The sequence below is a fragment of the Alosa alosa genome, chromosome 19 (assembly GCF_017589495.1).
Source record: "Alosa alosa isolate M-15738 ecotype Scorff River chromosome 19, AALO_Geno_1.1, whole genome shotgun sequence".
NCBI classification, from domain to species: Eukaryota; Metazoa; Chordata; class Actinopteri; order Clupeiformes; family Clupeidae; genus Alosa; species Alosa alosa.
In genome coordinates, this window is record NC_063207.1 from 20,001 (window position 1) to 42,500 (window position 22,500).

The window sequence follows — 22,500 nt, forward strand, 5'->3', positions numbered from 1 at the left end:
GAACCCATGCTAAAGTTGACTAAAAAGAGGAATATAAAATAATCTGTTAGAAATTGATCTTAATGCCTAAATAAAAAAAATTAGTAAAAATCCAACCTTTAAGAACACCGATTTTAGTGAATGAAGAATGTATCGTAAATAAATAAATAAATGTTCTTCCTTAAAATACAGGGGTAATAAGTATTTGACTCCTATGTTAAATTCCCATAGAGGCAGGCAGATTTTTAAAGGCCACTTATTTCATGGGTCCAGGATACTATCTTTATCAGGATGCATAGTGTCCTGGATCCATAAAATAAAAAAATCTGCCTGCCCCTATAGGAATTTAACATAGGGGTTGAATACTTATTACCCCTGTATTTTAAGGAAGAACATTGGTGTTCAGGTTGGATTTTTAAGGCGAGACACTACAGGTGAAATAGGGTAAAATAGGGTAAAATTTTTAACAAGCAGATATCACTATGAAACTTACCCAGTTGATTACGTACATTAATATGAGAAAAAAATGTATTACAAGTTTTCTGTAATTTAATGTTTACATATGCAAATTAGGCATTATCTAATTAAATATGCTTAATTTGCATACATTTTAAAAGCAAGAAACCTGAGCATTGGATACAGCCAGGTTCAAAATTATGTTTTCATTGTGTTCAGATAATAGATGTTGAAAAATTTACAGAGGGATTTATGAATATCTACTTTAGTTATCCTGTAAATCAGAATATGATGTCAATAGCCCTAAAAAAAATCGTCATGTAAGTCAGGCTAGGAATAAAATATCAACAAACCCTTCTGTAAACATCTTCGACATATAGTTAGGCATAAGTCTAGAAAGTTTGGTGTATGTACGTGCTTCTGAAGTGGAGTTTCCTTGCTCAGAGTGGGAGAGGAAACTCGTTTTGAGAAAGCAGCCTTGAAAGACAGCCAATGAGATTCCGTTCTCAGCCTAGACTCATCTTTGCACTTTCGCGATTGGTTGCTGATACAAAAGAAGTGTCCATATATGGATCACATAGCGTGATACAGGAAAAACAGAGCTCAAACGGTACTACACACGATATGTTTTGGGTCACAGTCGCGGGAGTGCATGCAAGGTTAGAATGCTAACTTTCGCTGAATTTAGGATAAATATACAGGCGCGAGTAGACACAATATAATGAAATAAACACCTAAATGTTTAAATCTGACTTTTTTGTTGTAGTAGTGTGATAGAATACATGCTAAGGTAACAGACTAGCTCAAAATCTCAAAATTGACCAGTGCATGAAAAAACAATGTTTTCACCTGCTGTGTCTCGCCTTAATCATTTTTTTAATTAAGGCATTAAGATCAATTTCTAACAGATTATTTTATATCCCTCTTTTTAGTCAACTTTAGCATGGGTTCAAATACTTATTCTCCCCACTGTATTATCCGCACAATCTCCTCCACCAGCAGTTAAATTAATATATTATCATTTATTATCCGCACAATTGCCTCCACCTGCAGGTACATTCATTTATTCATCTGTTGTGCAATGTGAGCTGAATTGTCATGTGACTGTTTTCCCAAGATGGCGCCAGCCTGTCTACGTGAATGGTATGGTTTCTAAACTATCTTACTTAATAAACCGTCTGTACACTTACAAAGTTATCAATGCTTCGGTTTACATGTAAGGCCCGTCATTATGCTACCGCGGAAGTGTGGTGCTATTTTGAGCCTTGTTAGTGGTATAGAAATAGCGATTTCTTTTTACTTTGCGTGTGCCCCGAAGACCAACGTTAAACGCTTATTAGCGGTTTGTGGCAAAACTGGTCACGTTTGATTAACATGAAAACATATCCCAGAGGACGGACAAACTCGTTAAACATGTGTTATTAACCCCTAGGTTCATTTTGCGCTGGAATTGTCCTTTAACCCTTAGAACCCTACGCTGTTTTTAGGGCATTTTCACTACCTTTATTCATAAGGATTTATTCTGGTCAAGTGCCACACAGACATATTATGTATTGTTTTTTTTCAGCAGAGTCTAGGCTATCCAGATATGCCATAATTTCATTGTACTAGCATTAATTTTATTTTGATTTTTTATTTTTGAATTAAAATATAAAAAGCATATTATAAAAATTCTTATATTTCAACATGTATCTCACCACAGCAAGCTCATAGCTCTACATGCATTTCATGTGTGTGTAGGGCAGACTGTCCTGAATCGGGCAATATAATTGCCATGTTGGAGGGATACTCTGGGGCTGAGCAATTTACAGAAATATGTGGTGTGTGATTTACAGAAATAAATGCCATTTTTTATTTAGTGATGAAAAATGACCTTTCTTGTGCTCCATATCTGTGACACGAACTGATCTGACCTGACTTGACCCGAGGATGCGTGTTAGCCTGTGTGCCTATGGTGTATGCACTCATAATGATTCTCAACTTTTTACCGCACTGCCATGAACAAAGTGAAGGCAAAAAAGGTGTTTTTTTGTTGAATAAATTGGGATGCAATGTGAGCCTTGAATTGGATGCCATGCAGGAATTTGCTAGGATCTCAAAACCGGATTATGAACATGCTTTGCCATAGAGAAACACACGATAGCGTTGGATTATAAAGATGCTTTGCCACAAGAACAGACAAAAACGTAGGGTCCAGCTATATGAAGTTATTATTTTGCTGTCACTTTGTCTGTTTTATAACCAAAGGGTGTACAGTAGGCGTCGCTTTCAAATGGCCACTTCAGTCACGCATTACGCGGCGTGAAGCTGCGTGAAACTTTAGTACCACTTACAGCCTCTGTGCGTCACTCTGCCACTGTACATCGCTCTGTCAGTAGCCTGACTGCCGCCCCTTCTGAAAAAGCAGGAGCCTACCATTAAACATAATTGTTGCCGAGAGGAATCCCAGCCTACGAATTCAATAACAAAATAAATCATGCATAATTAAACATTACCTCGATTTAGGCTACTTGGGTATGGCTTAAGGCTTGACTACACAGTGGTAACGAAAATCGAAATCTGTTTTTGATAGCCTACCGGTGCCGCTTCACAAAACGAAAAAATATCTTAATTTGCTGTCTACGTTATTGTCAGTGTTGGGGGTAACGCAACTACGCAAATCAAAACAGTGTCTTGTGTGATAATTGAGCCAGTAGAGAAATAACTGTTCAGAATTAATCTGTAGCCTTGGGTAGGCTTCTGCAGAAAACAATGTTGTTGGCGATTTAATACTATCTAGCAACGTTTTTAACAGGTTACGCAATAGAGGCTTAGACAACTATGACCCACGTTTTGGTTTCGTAAATTAATTTGCCCTACTTCTTGACTGCAATGTAGGCAATTGATTGCTTGACATGTCGTTTTTATTTTTCTGTACAATAAACAAATACATCTGCTTTATGCAGCAGAATTACATTCGTATTTGGCTGACTTCTGCAGACGCGCAAAAACACTGCCACTTCCCTCCCCATATTCCAAGATTAAGATAGTAGCCTATACAAAAAGTACTTCATACTATCATAAAAATTCGTTAAAACGAATAGCTATTTGCAATTTGACAAAACACTGGTCCGCATTTTGCGAATGTGAGGACGATGAGCCTGTTGCATTTAGTTAGATGTCCGAGTCACGCATAATGTTTGAAAACCACTGGCTCGTAATCACAATAATTTAACACACGACAGTTGAATACTTCATGTTCCCATGCCTACATTTTGGTGAGTAGCATAGAGATCGTTAAAACAATAAAGTATGGCTCTCCGTTTGGGACATCGAAAACTTATATTTTTAAAGGGTAGACTACCGTCGGAGGCAAAGGCCTCGGGATAACACGTTACCACTATCATCAGTCAATGCCTCCTTGATCAAAGTGGGAAATGAAAGAAAAAGTTTGAGAACCACTGGGTACAGAAGTTACCAAATATATTTTGGTGAAAGAAAATAATTATGTGTGAATTACCTTCACAGCTATTCAATGCCCAATTTTAGGGTCTGGACTGCTTGCTTTTGAAGCTGGCTGTACATATCTGGTTGTGCTACTGGCTGAGGCTGACTGTTCTTCACCTGTGTCTGTAGAAGCCTAGGCTACTTGCCAAACATGTGTTCTGAACTGGATTCCCTTATTTTTTCAAAGGTAGACTAAGCTATTTAAATATTCTAATAGGCCTACTAACTTAGGCATCTATTGTCCCATATGCAGCACAGCAAATCAAAGGTAATACATTTTGCATACCAGTTGTATTTAAACCATCCAAAGCTTGACTGAAACATTGTAAACTATTGACTTGTTTTAAAAAAATTTATGGAAAAAGTTAAACCCCGTCCTCGCATGTTCCTGCTGAAAAACTGCTGGTTTTATCTCAATCACGCACGTAATATGAACACACTTACAGATGCGTTTTCTTTTTATGTAGCCAGTCGCCGACATTCAAAAAAAATATGCGGTTATATTTCACAACTTTTGTGAAGTAGACCTACTGGGAAAGGCTGGCAAGCAAGCTGCAGACCGATATTACAGGTAGGCTATTATAACTTAGACAGATATTTACTTAGGCAAAACACGCTGGAGAGATGCAAACAGATACACTTAATGTGTATTTCCTCCTGATTGAGAAAACGTTTGTTTTCTTTTTCTGTCGGTCCGTGGTTCCTTCATAAATTGCGCAGCAAATTATCAGATGAGTGACAAAAGCACCACGCATAATTTGACCAGCAGACTTCGCGTCCGTAGTTTGTGAAACGATGCTGCGTCCGACCAAAGATTCTATAAGCCCAGCGCAACTCCAAAAAGGAGGACAAATGAGCGTCCGGCTTGAGGCTGCGCTGGACAGGACTTTTAAACTGTCCGGCCTAAATCCGAACGTATGGCCACCCTATCGCTAACTGGCTTACCCAGCTCTTTCTCCTGCTCACTCTATCACTCGCGTAGGCTACCTAGGCTATCTCTCAGGCTTCGGCTATACCACGAAAACGTAAGGCATATTTTTACATATTCTTACCATTTTCACACCTTTAACAACCCGTGAAAACATCTTCACTGCAACCACTACACTTCCTTCAGTAGCCAGTCACTTATACATTTCCGTTTTAAAAAATACACGAAACCAGATGGAGACATTTCACTCGCTCTCTCACACTCGCTGGCGGTCCCATACACAAATTTAATACCTCCTTTTTAAAAATTCAAGACATTCCAGACAATTTAAGACTTTTCTAGGCCTTAAAAACCTAAAGTTGTATTTAAGACTTTTTAAGACTTTTTAAGGACCCGCAGGAACCCTGATAAATAACGAACAGTCCCTAGATTGCTGCTGGGCTATATGTCTTGGTTCATGTCTGTTAACAACTCATTGCCGTCAAACGCGTATCTCGCGGTTGCATCCATTAGCATACAAACAAACATGCAATGTGAACGTTTGGGATTGGGGAGAGCACTAAATGCTCTACTGAATAAGCATGAAGTCAAAACTTTAAATGAAAAACACTCTTTGAAAATCAAAAAAATAAACCGCTAATGAAGTAAACTTGTGACCATCAAAAATCGTTTATCGCCTGTAACTCTGTGTTAACAGGACGTAACAGGAAGGCATTTGGCTGAACAACGGAGGTTAACATGCTCTATATTTTGTCCAAATGATGTCTGTCTATCATCGTTGCACTGCGAGAAAACTGGAATGTTTCATTTGTCCTGCATTTCTTCTACGGCTGCAAACGGGATTCACTCGCAGTTAACCAACTATTTCTTTATTAGGGCAGGGCAGGCATATTTCTGGCTATTAAATTATTTCTAAACTAGTGTAGTGAAGTCTGTGTAGGGTTTTCCAGGCTCCATTTCTTTTTACGAGACACCCTGCTCACAAGAGACATCTGCCGGTTGTTTGGGTTGTTGCAGCGTCGTTGCAGCATCGTTGCAGCGTCACTGGAAAAATACAAATTAAAGTTGCGTGATACCGTGTGATCCCGCGCGCGGACCGCGAGGGAAGCTGGCCAAATCGAAGCAATGCCCACTGTACTTGGTATCAAATGATAGCTCTGAGTCTCCTCCTTCATCTGACATGCGTGGCATATCTATCCGATCACAGGTCCGCGAGTAATTCAAACGAGAGTAATCAAAGTCAAAGTCAAAGTCAGCTTTATTGTCAATTTCTTCACATGTTCCAGACATACAAAGAGATCGAAATTACGTTTCTCACTATCCCACGGTGAAGACAAGACATATTTTACCAATTTAAGTCCACAGACAAACATAACATTCAAGTAAACAAAAAAGTAAGTAAATAAGTAAATAAGAGGGCACATATAATAAGGAAAAAAAAATAAGAGCAGCAAAATTTGGTTGAAATTGTGCATAGACAGTCAATAAAATACTAGTGCAAAGTCAGGCCAATAAAAGGCTTGGGTAGTTCTGTTTGACCTAAGTAAGAAAGAAAGTGGCATAGTGATGCAAGTTATGTAAGAGCAGCAGAAGTGTTGTGTTTTCAGGACAACAACACCAAGTTGTAAAGTGTACAAGTGTGCAAGTGTGCAAGTGTGCAAGTGGAGTAGTGCAGGCGGCCATTGTGGGTCCAATGTCCAGGATGTTATGTAGCTGAAGGTGGAGGGGGGAGAGGAGGGAGAGAGTTCAGCATCCTTACAGCTTGGTGTATGAAGCTGTTGGTGAGTCTGGTAAAAGGGAGCGAGGCTTCTGTACCTCTTCCCAGAGGGCAGTAGATCAAACAGATTGTGAGCAGGGGGTGACTTGCATCACTCACAATTTTGGTCGCCTTTGGCGGGTGAGGTGGGTGGTGTAAATGTCCTTCAGGGAGGGGAGTGAAGCACCAATAATCCTTCCAGCTGTGTTCACTATGCGCTGCAGGGCTTTCCTGTTGTATTCAGTGCAGCTTCCGCCCCACACAGCCATACAGCTGGAGAGGATGCTCTCAATGGTGCCTCGGTAGAATGTGGTCATGATGGCTGGTGGAGCACTTGCTCGCCTGAGTTTCCGCGAGGAAGTACAGGCGGCGCTGAGCCTCTTCGCCAGTGATGCAGTGTTGGTGGTCCAGGAGAGGTCTTCACTGATGTGCACCCCCAGGAATTGGGTGTGCAGCGTTGGTTTGTGTACATGACGTTATTATTTTGCAGTCGCTTCGTCTGTTTTTATAAGCCAGAAGGATCGATAAACATGGTACAAATGGATAGCCCTGTGTCCCCTCTTGCCATAACGATGCCATCAGGGGTTCGCGAGTAATTCAAACGAGAGTAAAGGGTGTGCAGGGGAACGCAGAGAAGTAGACTGTAAATATGATGCGATTTGATTTGATCATGATATGATTTCATTTGATTTGATTTGATTTTTTTAATTTTCATACTTGATCGTACAGACAAGAGTGTAGTCTCTTTGGAAAGCCCCGCTTCTGCTCTGTCATGCAGCTCGCTGCGATGAAGAGTTCCGGAGCAATGTAACAGAGAAGAAAGGGTGTGTTTTTTGACGCACTTTGCGTCAATCGGGTTCAGCTAAAGTGCTATTGTTGTAGCATTAGAATAGCATTTAAGCTATTACCACTGAAACATTTAAGCTAAAGAACTATATTTGCAGAAATATAATAAAATGTAGGTAAAGAGCTACAGGTGCAGCATTAGAACACCATTAACATTAGAACACCATTACAGGTGCAGCATTAGAACACCATTACAGGTGCAGCATTAGAACACCAATAACATTAAATCTACAGGTGCAGCATTAGAACACCATTAGTATTAGAGCACCATTAGCATTAAATCTACAGGTGCAGCATTAGAACACCATTACAGGTGCAGCATTAGAACACCATTAACATTAAATCTACAGGTGCAGCATTAGAACACCATTAACATTAGAACACCATTACAGGTGCAGCATTAGAACACCATTAGAACATTAGATCACCTGCCACGCCTCCTCGCCTTCCCATGCAGTATCGGCCGGCACGTCAGGTGGAAACGCCTCCACTTTCGACAACACCTCACCAGACAACTCCTCAGGTGAGTCTGTAGATGCAGATGAAGCTACATCTTCCTCAGGTGAGTCTGCAGCTTGCTGCGAGGCTTTGCCAGACTCCGACTGGTCCAACGCATCTGCACTCTAGGAGCAAATCAGCACCAGGGAGATTAACTCATTGAGTGCCAAAAACGTAATATTACGTTTTTAGCTTTTTTTTTAAATTACGAAACTAGACACTCAAACACACCTTATATGTGATTTTGGGAACTCTGTGATGAATGGAAATTAAATATATGACGATCGAAAACTCATGAAAACGCACGATCTGGACATTTTATCTGGACATTTTATCATAACTCGGTTGCCGCTTTGGGTTGAATCAGTGACGCATGCACGTCAGCTCAAAACCAGGCCATTTTCGTGGGTCTATCACTAGGTGGCAGTCTCGCCAGGTCAAAAACAGCGATTTTGATGAAAACTAGCCACTGTTTAGCTTGGGATTTCTCAGGAACAGAGGCGTGGGATAGTGAGAAACGTAATTTCGATCTCTTTGTATGTCTGGAACATGTGAAGAAATTTACAATAAAGCTGACTTTGACTTTGACTTTGTGTAGAAATACACGGTTTGCACCCACTGAGAGCTTAAAGTCTCACCTTTCAAACGATTGTATGTGCTCATAGCTATAACACAGAATATGCTGTGGCTGCACAAAAATCATCAACAATGGTCTAGATTGCTGGCACTCTAGGACAAAGCTTCCGAAAACAGCTTGGCATTCAATGAGTTAACAGATTACCCATATCAAACAGATTACCCACATCAACCATATTACACACATCAAACAGATTGCACACATGAAACCGATTATCCACATAACACATTGCACACATCAAACACCCTACCCTCCTTCAAATAGGCCCTCAACAAACACCTCTAATAATAGGCCCTCAAAACCCACCTCTAATAATAGGCCCTCAACACACACCTCATCAAACTGGCCTTTTCCTCATTGACTTCCCCAGCTCTTCTCTTCTCATTGCCCACCTCTCTAGCCAGCGTTGGTGTCCATGTACCTGTGATGTGACCTTGTCCAAGTACCTGTGATGTGACCTTGTCCATGTACCCTGTGTGCTGTTTGTCTTGATGTATCTATGTGAAAATGTGTCTTTGAGTGTCTTCAAAAGCACTATATTAATTAAATGTATTATTATTATTGTTATTATTAATATTACTCTTACCCTAACCCTAAAGAGGGAGGGTTGCCGGTTCGAGCAACGACCAGTAGGCATGGCTGAAGTGCCCTTGAGCAAGGCACCTAACCCCTCACTGCTCCCCGAGTGCCGCTGTTGTTGCAGGCAGCTCACTGCGCCGGGATTAGTGTGTGCTTCACCTCAACTGTGTGCTGACTGTGTGCTGAGTGTGTTTCACTAATTCATGGATTGGGATAAATGCAGAGACCAAATTTCCCTCACGGGATCAAAAGAGTATATAAACTTATACTTATATACTGCTTATAAAACACGAGATGCACTATGTTTCCATAGAAATACGGGTGCTTTTCCGCTTATAAAACGCGAGGTGCACTATGTTTCCATAGAAACATGGGTGCTTTTCCGCTTGAGTTGAAGCAGAATATTTCACTTTCACAAAAGACCAGGACAAATATTCACAGGGCGGGCCCAATTTGAGTCAGTCGGGTTACACATCTCTAAGAATGGCCTGACATCATGTAGATCAGGTTTCAGCAAACCAACACATCTCTAAGGATGGCCTGACATCACGTTAATCAGGTTACAGCAAACCAACACATCTCTAAGGATGGCCTAACATTACACTTCTTGAATGGCAGTGTTTCCTTAATGACAATACCTGACTGATTCGTTGTGCCTCTTCTCGTCTCTTGTCCTCCTCTCTTCTCCTCTCCTCCTCTCTTCTCCAATTCTCTCGTTGATCTTCTAGTAGCTGCTTGTACATGCGTCGCACTCTCTGGCCTTTTAGAACCTTCTGGAAGACCACAGAAGCCCACCGTACCCTGAGGTAGCGCCGTCGGCACAGCAACGCTCGAAAGCTCTTCTGGAGGACCACAATACTTTGCAGTAGTCGACGAAACTGCCTCCTGGTTACAGAGAAATTACTGTGATGACAAAGCCCGATAACAACACTAAACAAATTTCTAACAAACTTCTGTAAGTATCATATGTGTGGATGTGTGTGTGTTTGTGTATGTATGTGTGTGTGTGTGTGTGTGTGTGTGTGTGTGTGTATTAGGGCTTTGACTTTTCCCCCAAAATCATATTCAAAGTTTGTTTGTTTATTAATATTTGAATATATTTCAATATGTATTAATAATATTTTAACCATTAAATGTCTTCAGTAAGACCGGTATTAATATCAAACTTAAGTTCTATATGTTCTGTCCACCAGAGGGCAATCGGTCAATGTCAATAGACTACGTGCACGAAAGGCTGAGTATTTGCGTGTGTTAAAATTGTTATTATTGAGCATAGGGCTGGGCAATAAAACGTTAGCGATATGTATCGCAATAGACATGTAATCGATATCAATAAAAAATATGTTCAATAGAACATTCATAATTAAAAGCAAGACACACCTCCTGCCTTACGTTGTCCATCAATAAATAGGCTAAATATATCTTGCATTGTAGTATGTCAAACTCTACCAGAGTTAGTAGGCGATAGAAGTAGGCCTACCTCAACACAGACTCTCCTTGCCCCATGCACTCTCTCTCTCTCTCTCTCTCTCTCTCTCTCTCTCTCTCTCTCAACAGGCGCATCCCTCCTCAGCATGCACAACAAATGTAATCCAAACATTACTCGTGCATGACGACTGGCTAAATTGCTATTAAATCCGGTTAGCATCATTAGCACGCTGCACGAATTTGTTCAAAACTGTTGCATTCAAAATGACTGCTAAGTTCTAATCATCTCAATCCCGATGCAAATGGAAAAGTATTTTCCAAGGAGAAAAAGTATTCATTTGAAACGTAAACACACGTGGGGAAACTGAACAGTCTAACCAGTTGACAAAGATAAACTAGCAAATTAAGCTAACGTTACTTTGTTTACAATATTTCCAGGCTTCAACCAGTGCTTTTCATTCAGACTTATGTGCACATTTATTTATTTGAGTGTTTTTCATGATTGTGTTGCCATTTCTTTTCCCTGTTTGCTTTGATAACTGAGGTGATTAAAATCAGAGGAAGGTTAAGTTAGAGCCCGTTTACTTATTAGACATTATCTGGTTAAGTTTAAAATACAAGTGTCTATTATGTCTATGTGGAAGCTCACTAAGCACGAACCAGCCAGGATGCTAACGTCACCTACAGATGACCAATAATAGCCTTGCTAATGAGCTCGCGATTTTACTTCACCAGGCGTGAAAAAAACCTCGGAATCTGAATTGAAAACAACGTTTACAACCAAATACATTTACAAAAAAATATCTCCATAGGCTACAGGTTTGAATATTAAGAGATCCCTAAAATTTGTTCGACTATCTTTCATTTTTAAAAAAATCGAATTATATTCAAATAACGAAGTTCGAGTCAAACGAGTCAAAGCCCTAATGTGTTTGTATGTCTGTGTGTATATGTGTGTGTGTGTATGTGTGTCTGTGTGTATGTATGTATATATGTGTGTGTGTGTGTGTATGTGTGTGTGTATATGTGTGTGTGTGTGTGTGTGTGTGTGTGTGTGTGTGTATATATGTGTATGTGTGTGTGTGTGTTTGTGTGTGTGTGTATATATGTGCGTGTGTCTGTGTGTATATGTGTGTGTGTATGTGTATGTGTTTGTGTGTGTGTGTGTGTATATATATGTGTGTTTGTGTGTCTGTGTGTATATGTCTGTGTGTATATGTGTGTGTGTGTGTGTGTGTGTTTGTGTTTGTTTTTTGTGTGTGTCAGTACCTCTTTAAGTAACCCAACACATGGGCCTGGATGAGCGTTACGGCTTTAAGAATCTCAGAGTCCCTCTGCTTCTCCAACACAGCTTCCAGACACTCTCTCAGAAAAACCTGCACGCATGCACACACACACACACACACACACACACACACACACACAGGGTAGGGTTAGGGCTCTCTCGTTTGTTTTTGATACTTTAGTGTGTACTTGTTGCTTGGTCACCTTGGTCTTCCCGATCCGCCAATTAGATTCAGCGCTGTTATATCGGTGGAATAGTTGCAGGCACCAGCCCTTCATGTCATCTAGCAAGGCACTCCCCCTCAGCAGCACCCGGTACCTGAGAAGAAACAATGACATCAGATGCGCTAACGCTAGCACTACCCAGCAGCATCAGGAAAGAAACAGTAACGTAAAGATGTCAGCTAACGCTAGCACTACCCAGCAGCATCCGGAAGAAACAGTAACGTAAAGATGTCAGCAAACGCTAGCACAACCCAGCAGCGTCCGGAAGAAACAGTAATGTAAAGATGTCAGCTAACACTAGCACAACCTAGTAACGTAAAGATGTCAGGGCACTCTCTAAGGGTAACCACACGTTACCAAATACGTAATTGGTACGTAACAAATACGTCCACAAATTTGGCATCATCACAGATGCAGATGGATCGAATAAAAGAGCTTTCAGCTGAAGTAGCTGGCTTCATCTTCAGATGGTGGCTTCACCCGTACATGGAAGCCATCGATGCTCCCAACCACCCGGGTGAAGGCTGCTGAACCCTAACCCTGCCCTGCCACCCGGGTGAAGGCTGCTGAACCCTAACCCTGCCCTGCCACCCGGGTGAAGGCTGCTAAACCCTAACCCTGCCCTGCCACCAGGGTGAAGGCTGCTGAACCCTAACCCTGCCATGTGGGCACAGCTGGCACCTATGCGAGGGAGAACCTCTTCGGTAGGGTGATGGACGACCTGGCTGAGCTATTTCAGAATTCTTCCACTGGTCCTGTGGATAAGCCGTGGGCCGGGCATGTTGAACACCCCGGCCACCACACGGTATGAGGTGCCACTGGCTAACCAGAAAAGGAAGACCAAGGTCTCAATGGTCGCAGTCGGTGCCCATGACTCCCATTAGGGCATTGAATGAACCCCTCGAGAGCCAAAAGTCGACCCCGAGGTCACTCTCCCAATCAGCCCTGGCACTGTGCTGGGCAGTACTACAGGAGGGGTGGAGGCTGCTTTGTGTGTGTGTGGGGCAGAAAAATAATTTTTTAAAATAAAATTATAATTATTTTATTATCAATATGTGGTTTCCCTTTTTCATGTCATGAATACTATGACATCTATTGTGATAAACATGCTGTTGTATCTTTGTTGTATAAATGATTGTAATTTAAAATTATGTTTGCATATGAAGACAATATGTAATTCAATATGAAGTACAAAAAGTACATTCATTTATAGAAGATAATGCTGCATAACTATTTATAATAATAATATAATAATAAGCTTTATTTGTATAGCACCTTTCTGTTTCTGAAATCTATGCATACTAATATGTGCTTTTAATTAATGATCAAGTTATTGTACAGACAACTTCTTCTTTTGATACTTTAAAGGTAAGCTAAAAGTAAGGCTATGCTGTGTATTGCTGCATAACATTAGTCTAATGTTGGAATACAAAGACCACAGAAAAAAAGCAATAAATACACAGAAGAAGGTGAAGAAGATTCCACATTGAAATAAAAATCGGGTCCATTTTTAAAGGTCTTGCCAAACTAATATTTTGGCAGGCTCACAGTCAAATGCTGCGTTCGTCATTCATTTCTTTCTTGAGAAGAATCAGTAACATCAGATAGGCTAACACTAGCCCAATGATGTACTGTACCTGAGAAGAATCAGTAACATCAGATAAGCTAACACTAGCCCAATGATGTACTGTACCTGAGAAGAATCAGTAACATGGAATAAGCTAACGCTAGTCCACTGGCATCCTGAAGAAACAGCAACATTAGATATAAGCAATATAACACTAGCCCAGCTGCATATGGTACCTGATAAGAAACAATAATGTCAACTAGAAAATGTAATTTCAAGGAAATTACCAGTGCATGAAAATGCAAAACATATATTAACATAAAATGCAAAACAAACTTTAATTTGGAAACAGTTGTGGGCAGAGGAAACAGTTGGCGGGAGTCATAGTTGATGATGACTGGCAGTTGAAATGGCTGAACAGTAGCTGAGTAGTTTAAATAGTTAAATTATTTAATAGTGAATTATTGTAGTAAGGACATTAATTTTGAAACAGTTGTGGGCAGAGGACATAGTTGAACAGGATCTAAGTATAAGTATAAGTATATATACACTCTTTTGAGCCTGTGAGGGAAATTTGGTCTCTGCATTTATCCCAATCCGTGAATTAGTGAAACACACTCAGCACACAGTGAAGTGAAGCACACACTAATCCCGGCGCAGTGAGCTGCCTGCAACAACCGGGCACTTCAGCCGCGCCTACTGGTCGGGGTTCGAACCGGCAACCCTCCGGTTCCAAGTCTGAAGCGCTAACCAGTAGGCCACGGCTGCCTAATCAGGATCTGTAGTCTTAAGAAAGCCAGATTGTATGCTTAAAGCCTGAGACAGAGTATATAGTTTAAAAGTTGAATGTAGATAGTTTAATGCATGTTGATAGGCAGATTGTTTAATGGATGTTAATAGATACACTGCAAAAAATGAATTCTAACCAAGTGTTATTGATCTTATATTAAGATTAAAAAATCAATTTGGTATTGTTTTTAGTATGAAAAGACTTACCTAGCGCCTTCTCAAAAGATCATTTTGACTTCATTTAAGAAGACTTTAACTTATTTTAAGGAGTCTTATCAAGACAAATTTGCTCAACGCACTGGCAGACAAATTAGCTTGTTTTTAGGACAAATTTGCTTAACGCACTGGCAGACAAATTTGCTTGTTTTCAAGATGAGATGTCTTAAAATAAGTCAATTTTTTTTAAAATTAAGTCCAATTATTTCACAAGAAAGCGCTAGGTAAGTCACTTTATACTGAAAACAATACCAACTAGTTTTTTTTATCTTGATATAAGATTAATAACACTTGGTTAGATTTTGTTAGATAAGCAGTTTTTGCAGTGTAGTTTAATGGGCGGATGAGTGAATGGTTTGAAGAGGATGAATGGATAGAAAGTTGGATGGAATGTGCCTTGTATCCTTGTAGAATGGAGAGACACAGAGAGAGTTGGCCTAGTTCAGCAGAAAGCAGTTGATACAGGTGCAATCAGTTTAATTAGCCCATTGTGATAATAAGCTTGAAAATAAGCTTGATTTATGTTCTCAAAAAGTATAAAGTTTACAAAACACTAAAAATACATTCCTCAAGTGTCGTTTTCAAGACCTACGTTACACAGTTTGAACAAAGTTTCTACGTTAAACGGTTGAAGCTTAATTAGATGCAGAAATTTTGGTTAGGAGAAGAAGAAGAAGAAGACTTCGGATAACAGAACAGTGCATTTTCATGCACTGTAATAAGCTAACACTAGCGCTAACTCAATGGTGTCCTGCACCTGAGAAGAAACAGTAACTTCAGATAAGATAACGCTAGAGCTACCCACCGGCATCCTAAAGAAACAGTAACTTCAGATAAGCTAACGCTAGAGCTACCCACCGGCATCCTAAAGAAAAAGTAACGTCAGATAAGCTAACGCTAGAGCTACCCACCAGCATCCTAAAGAAACAGTAACGTCAGATAAGCTAACAGCAGCGCTAACCCAATGGTGTCCTGTACCTGAGGATCAGATAAGTTAACAGCAGCACTAACCCAATGGTGTCCTGTACCTAAGAGGAAACAGTAACCAGACCAGATGCTTATTTGGAGAAAACACAAACACCCTACCTGGAGTAGAAGTCCTGGAAGCTCAGCCTGATGGGGAAGCCCCGCCTCCTGATGCGCACCGTCTCCAGCATCCCAGAGTAGCGCAGCTGCTGCAGAACCAGCTGCCAATCAAACTGCCCGGGCATCTGAAGTGGGCGAGAGATAGAGAGAGAGAGAGAGAGAGAGAGAGAGAGAGAGAGATGAGGAGAGCGAGATGAGAGAGAGATGAGAGAGAGATGAGAGAGGAGAGAGAGTGTGTGTGTGTATGTGTATGCATGCGTGCATGTGTGTTTGTGTGTGTGTGAACGTGTGTGTGTGTGTAGGCGTGCGTGTGTGTGTGTGTGTTCACCTTGTTGTTGTTGGGCTTGATGCGTGTGTGTGTGTGTTCACCTTGTTGTTGTTGGACTTGATGCGTGCGTGCGTGTGTGTTCACCTTGTTGTTGTTGGGCTTGATGCATCTTACAAAGAAAGGGTTGCAGGTGCTCAGAGTGCTCATCAGGGAATGAAGAGAATTCTAACAACAAAAATAGAATAAGTGGACACTGGTTATTATAGTGGATACTGGACATTATAGTGGACACTGGTTATTATAGTGGACACTGACACTAGTCATTATAGTGGACACTGGTTATTATAGTGGACACTGGTCATTATACAGTAGTGGAAACTGACACTGGTTATTAATAGTGGACACTGGTCATTATACAGTAGTGGACACTGGTCATTATAGTGGACACTGGACATTATACAGTAGTGGACACTGGTCATTATAGTGGACACTGGTCATTATACAGTAGTGGACACTGGTCATTATAGTGGACACTGGTCATTATACAGTAGTGGACACTGGAAACTGGTCATTATATAGTAGTGGACACTGGTCATTATAGTGGACACCCCTAGACAGACTTTGCATTATACTTTCCTTTTCCACACACTATACTGATTTTGTCTTTTTAATGTTAAAATAAACATATATTATTGAACCTTAAATTGAGTTTAGTAGTCTCTCACCTTAAATTGAGTTTAGTAGTCTGTCACCTTAAATAGAGTTTTGTAGTCTCTCACCTTAAACTGAGTTTAGTAGTCTTAAACTGAGTTTAGTAGTCTCTTACCTTAAACTGGAGGCTGACTGTTAGTCGGCCGTGTTTGGAATTCCGTAGAGACTCGACATTCTGACAGGGAATTCGCTCAAACAACTCGTACACAAAATCTGACCTATAACACACACACACACAAAGACACACACACTTAGGTGGGGATCACACTGACCAGCGGCAAACAGCAGCGGTAAGCGTAACGCAACACTCAGACCATAATAAGTTCTATCTTGTTCCTAAGTAACACAAACCGTTGGCCTAAACTGACAATTGAATACTCTTGCGCTGCACTTTGAAAGTTGCACCAAGTTCAATGCTCAGCTTGCTCTGCCACCGTTCCGCTGCCGAACCATAGAGAACAATAGAGAATAGAGAACCGTAGAGAACAATAGAAAACCTGCCGCTTGCTATGCTAGCGCTGCCACCATTACGCTGCCAAACCATAGAGAACAACTGAGAACAATAGAGAACCATAGAGAACCGTAGAGAACAATAGGAAACCTGCCGCTTGCCACTGGTCAGTGTACTGCAGTGCTCAGCATATGTGAATACGTATTATTATTGTTATTATTAGTATTATTATTATTATTATTATTATTATTATAGCCATGTTGAAGTTGACTAAAAAGAGAAACAAAAATTATCTTTTGGAAATTGATCTTAATGCCTTAATGAAAAAAATGAGGAAAACCTCTTTAACATTAAAATAGCCCCACATCATCACATACACACTGCAAAAAATGAATTCTAACCAAGTGTTATTGATCTTATATTAAGATTAAAAAATCTATTTGGTATTGTTTTTAGTATGAAAAGACTTACCTAGCGCCCTCTCAAAAGATCATTTTGACTTAATTTAAGAAGACTTTAACTTATTTTAAGGAGTCTTATCAAGACAAATTTGCTCAACGCACTGGCAGACAAATTTGCTTGTTTTTAGGACAAATTTGCTTAACGCACTGGCAGACAAATTTGCTTGTTTTCAAGATGTCTTAATGTCTTAAAATGTCTTTGAGATGTCTTAAAATAAGTCAATTTTTTTTTAAATTAAGTCAAATGATTTCACAAAAAAGCGCTAGGTAAGTGTCTTTATACTGAAAACAATACCAACTAGTTTTTTTTATCTTGATATAAGATTAATAACACTTGGTTAGATTTTGTTAGATAAGCAGTTTTTGCAGTGCACTTGATACCTAGAGATTGGCATGGGGTACTTTCCATACGATCATCTCTCAATGCAAATCAAACCAGCTAATAGGCGAACTGAAATAAAACCATGCCCATCTCTAGGTATGGTGAAGGGTATGTGATGATGTGGGGCTATTTTAATTCCAAAGGCCAAAGGAAATTTACCAGGATGCATGGTATCCTGGATCCATGAAATAACTGGCCTTTAAAAATAAAAATCTGCTTCTACGGGAATTTAACAAAGGGATGTATTGACTTATGCCTCCTGTATTTTAAGGAGGAACTTTTCTTTATTTACTATACATTATTCATTCACAAAGAAAATTGGTGTCCTTAAAGGGTGGATTTTTCCTCATGTTTTAAATTAAGGCATTACAATCAGTATAAAGTATGTATGTATATATACTCTTTTGATCCCGTGAGGGAAATTTGGTCTCTGCATTTATCCCAATCCGTGAATTAGTGAAACACACACAGCACACAGTGTACACACAGTGAGGTGAAGCACACACTAATCCCGGCGCAGTGAGCTGCCTGCATCCACATTCCTCTGTTTAGTCAACTTTAGCATTTTAACTTTAGCATGTGTGTATTCACTTATACTGAGCACTGTATATGCACATTGGGACAATTGCTCTGTCAGATAGCGTGTGATTAGATTAGTTATGTGTCAGTGAGCATGTGATTAGATAAGATATGTGTAAATTAGCACGTGATTAGATTAGTTATGTGTCAGTTAGCATGTTATCAGATTAGATATGTGTCAGATAGCATGTGATTAGATTAGTTCTCTAGTCTGGGATGGAAACTCTGAATTTTGGGGTTAATCTACCCTGGGATGGGGAACTGTGAGATTTCTGTTACATTGCAACTGATCTGTATCCTGTAGGGTTAGGGTTCTGTGGGTAAATCCTTAATTAAGGATCCCATTTATGATCTGTAGCCTGGGTAAATCCTCAATTAAGGACACCATTTATGCACGTGTCAAAATGTAACACAGCGACATCTGGTGGTTTGCATAAATTATAGCAGCCACGGACTAGTTAAAAGAATGCCTACAACGTTCAACACAATGCCAAAGCTTCGAAATGTTCTCATTCATTACATAAAAAGTGTTGCAAGAAATTTGCATTTCTGTTTGTCTCAATTCAATACAATAAAATACGATTAGGCAACTAATCCAGTCACTCGTTATCACATAAGATTGGTGTTTCGGTGGAGGCGTGAAATCATGTCTTATCCCAGTCAATGATCCATTCGGTCTCCCATCCACTTAACGACCGCAGTAGACACTACTTAGCTTCTGAACCAGGACGAAGAATTATCAACCTCAACACGCTATGGACAGGAGTGAAAAGGAAATGACCAGGCGCCTATTTAAACCAAACCCTATATGGCCCGACATGTTTTGACGATTCATGAATCAAACTTTCAATAAAGAAAAATATTATGTCAGCCATTATTGTTAGGCCTACATAGAAATTATTAGCCTGTATTGTTTTTTAAATTACATGATCGAAGTTGAGACAAGATTGCAATACAGACACGTTTTAATGTCATTGTTCTAAATGGCAAAGCTTTAGGCTAGGCCTATGCTATTTCTTCTTTATTTCTATGTGCATGATATTATGGATTATGGACATTTTCCAGAAAGAAAAAAATTCACAATCAGAGAAAGCATCCTATATAAAACAGGGCTACCCTATAGAAACACAAATTTCGCCTGACTTTGGGAATACAACACAACTCATTCCGACACTAGAGCGGGTGCCCTGGTTCGCGCAATTCAAAGCCTTTGAATTAGATTCCGAAGCAGTCACGTGGGTGTGTGTCCTAAACGAAGCTTCAGACGTCACACTCACAAACCGAGGCCTTGTTTGTCATCAGTCACGTGATTTTTATGGAAATGACACAAGCCTCGAACCGGGGCTTCATCTGGCACGCCCCTTTCTGCTCGACACAAGCTCCTCACTTATTTGGGCACATCACTACGCACAGGCTAGCAGGCTAGCAGATCTGCATTAGTTCACCCAGGCTAGCAGATCTGCGTTAGTTCGCCCAGGCTAGCAGATCTGCGTTAGTTTGCCCAGGCTAGCAGATCTGATCTGAGTTAGTTCGCCCAGGCTAGCAGATCTGAGTTAGTTCGCCCAGGCTAACAGATCTGAGTGAGTTCGCCCAGGCTAGCAGATCTGAGTTCAATTGGTTTGTTCACTCAGCTTAGCGTGTGCCCGTGCCATAGTATAGGAACACACACACAAACGCACAGTATAGGAATACACAAACAAACGCACAGTACACACACACACGCAAACGCACAGCGAGAATAGTAGTTAAGTCTCTTTATAGTAGAAAATAGTAGTTAAGTCTCTTTATACTAAAAACCAAATCGATTTTTTGATCTTGATATAAGATTAATAACACTTGGTTAGATTTTAATAGATAAGCAGTTTTTGCAGTGTAGGAACACACACACAAACGCACAAGACACACACACCGGCTTTCCTTGAGCAGATTTAGGATGTCATCTCTGAAGGTGTCTCTGTTTTTCTCCAGAAACCCTGAGACTTCATACAGCACCTGCAAACACACAGAAACACACACACACACACATACACACATTAAACCTTATTAGCAAACCCTGGGACTTCATACAGCATCTGCAAACACACACAAACACACACTTGTCCACATTACAAGTAAATTTCCATTAGGAATCAAATGTTTTGAATAATCAAACAGATAAAACCACATCAGCACATTGTTATGTATGACAATACAATCTCAGGGGTACAGAAAACATCTCCTTTTCCAAATAAACATGCTTCCTATAATGGCTGAAATTGAGCAGTACTTTACCAACTGTTTGGCTCTTGTTTTCAATAGCCCCCCCAATACAAAGTCCCCGGGTCGCCAGCCTGTGTACATGCCCTAGACTACCAAACACTAGCACAATAAGCTGGCATCTGTAGCCAAGGTTTTCAATGGTAGATATTAATGATTGATATTTTACAGTCTTAGAAAGGTAAAATCCTCCATAAACAGATCAAATGCACATGCTACTTCAAATAGCTTAACTGTTCTGGAATGCTGAGATATGACAACAATATCTGGTTTATTTGGTATTCCTACAAAAGTGTTTGCAGGTGAGTTAAACCAATCAGACTGTACAGTAGTGTTTTTATAGAGCTTTTCATCAGCCACACAGGGAATCTGAGCAGCAATTAGATCCACAAGTCTGTTGTGTCTGGCAATATACAGTGATGTGCAACTGTTCATAATGTGGGCTACTAACTCCAGGTGTTGAGGGGGGTCATGCAGCATGCAGAGGGGTGAATGGATGGAAGGAAACCACAGTGAAAGGTTGTATTTGGTGGGAAGAACCTGTAGACGTGCTTTTATACAGAAAATAAGGATCTCCTCACTAATGTTGGCATTGCTATAGATGGTGTGTGATGCAGAGTGGTCCGCAAAGGGCAGTTTGGCCAACTTTCCCTGTAGCTTTAGACTGGACCAGTACTCTATATTTTGGGCTCTCTGAATAGACAGGAGAGTCTGCCTGGATGTTCTAGGCTGGAGCAGGTGAACAATGCTGTTATGGTGCAGCCTGGCTTCTACAACAACAGATGGATCCTCCACAACTGCATCAGAGACCTCCACAGGTTGGAGATGGGAAGTCCACTTCAATTCAGTGCCTGTTCTCTGGCATAGGTCATTTAGGTCTGGCCAGTCAGATGACACGCCAAAACCCTGTGCTTGTCCACCAAGCTTTCCGTTGGGCTTTCTTTTAAAGACACAAACACACACACACACCTCTCCAGCATAGTGTTTGACTTCACACAAAAGCACACACACACACACACACAAACGCGCACGCACACACACAATCATACACCTCTCCAGCATAGTGTTTGACTTTTTTTAAATTCCCCTCTCGCTTTCTCTCTCTCCATCCCTGCACACGGTGCTTTCTTAAAGGAGCTGCACCATTTTACAACAATTGCATCTACATTTTCATATTAGAATGTTTTGTCAAGTGTAAGCTTAAACTACCATTGATCAATTTAAGTTCCGTGCCCCGCTTTCGTCATGGAAGCAGTAAGTCAGTCGCATCAAAATAGTAGCGGCACCCAAGTGACACCTTGTGGTTGTTTGTGTCAACTGCAGTTTGTGCCATTTCTGCTGAGAAAATGGGGTGCGTGATTCATGAAGGAACCCGTCCAAACTTAACGAGGACCCACTGTATGTCTATGTCTGTATTTAAAGTATCTATATGTCTGTATTTAAAGCATGTCTATGTCTGTATTTAAAGCATGTCTATGTCTGTATATTTAAAAATGTCTATGTCTGTATTTAAAGCATGTCTATGTCTGTCTGTATTTAAATGTCTATGTCTGTGTTTGTATTTAAAGCATGTCTATGTCTGTATTTAAAGCATGTCTATGTCTGTATTTAAAGTATGTCTATGTCTGTATT

At 40.4% G+C, this 22,500-nt stretch overlaps 1 protein-coding gene across 1 annotated transcript in view; it reads right to left on the bottom strand.

Moving 5' to 3' along the window:
- The window catches only part of myo10 (myosin X), a gene marked incomplete at its 3' end in the record, with an annotated part of 112,684 nt that overhangs the window by 19,994 nt on the left and 70,190 nt on the right, over positions 1 to 22,500 (bottom strand). Inside the window, exons 17-24 of the mRNA XM_048228208.1 lie at positions 20,522 to 20,604; positions 16,855 to 16,957; positions 16,173 to 16,253; positions 15,761 to 15,885; positions 12,082 to 12,196; positions 11,863 to 11,969; positions 9,804 to 10,050; positions 7,880 to 8,074 (exon numbers count right to left, since the gene is read on the bottom strand). Of these exons, the coding sequence (XP_048084165.1) occupies positions 7,880 to 8,074; positions 9,804 to 10,050; positions 11,863 to 11,969; positions 12,082 to 12,196; positions 15,761 to 15,885; positions 16,173 to 16,253; positions 16,855 to 16,957; positions 20,522 to 20,604 (1,056 nt within the window). The remainder of the gene's footprint in view (positions 1 to 7,879; positions 8,075 to 9,803; positions 10,051 to 11,862; positions 11,970 to 12,081; positions 12,197 to 15,760; positions 15,886 to 16,172; positions 16,254 to 16,854; positions 16,958 to 20,521; positions 20,605 to 22,500) is intronic.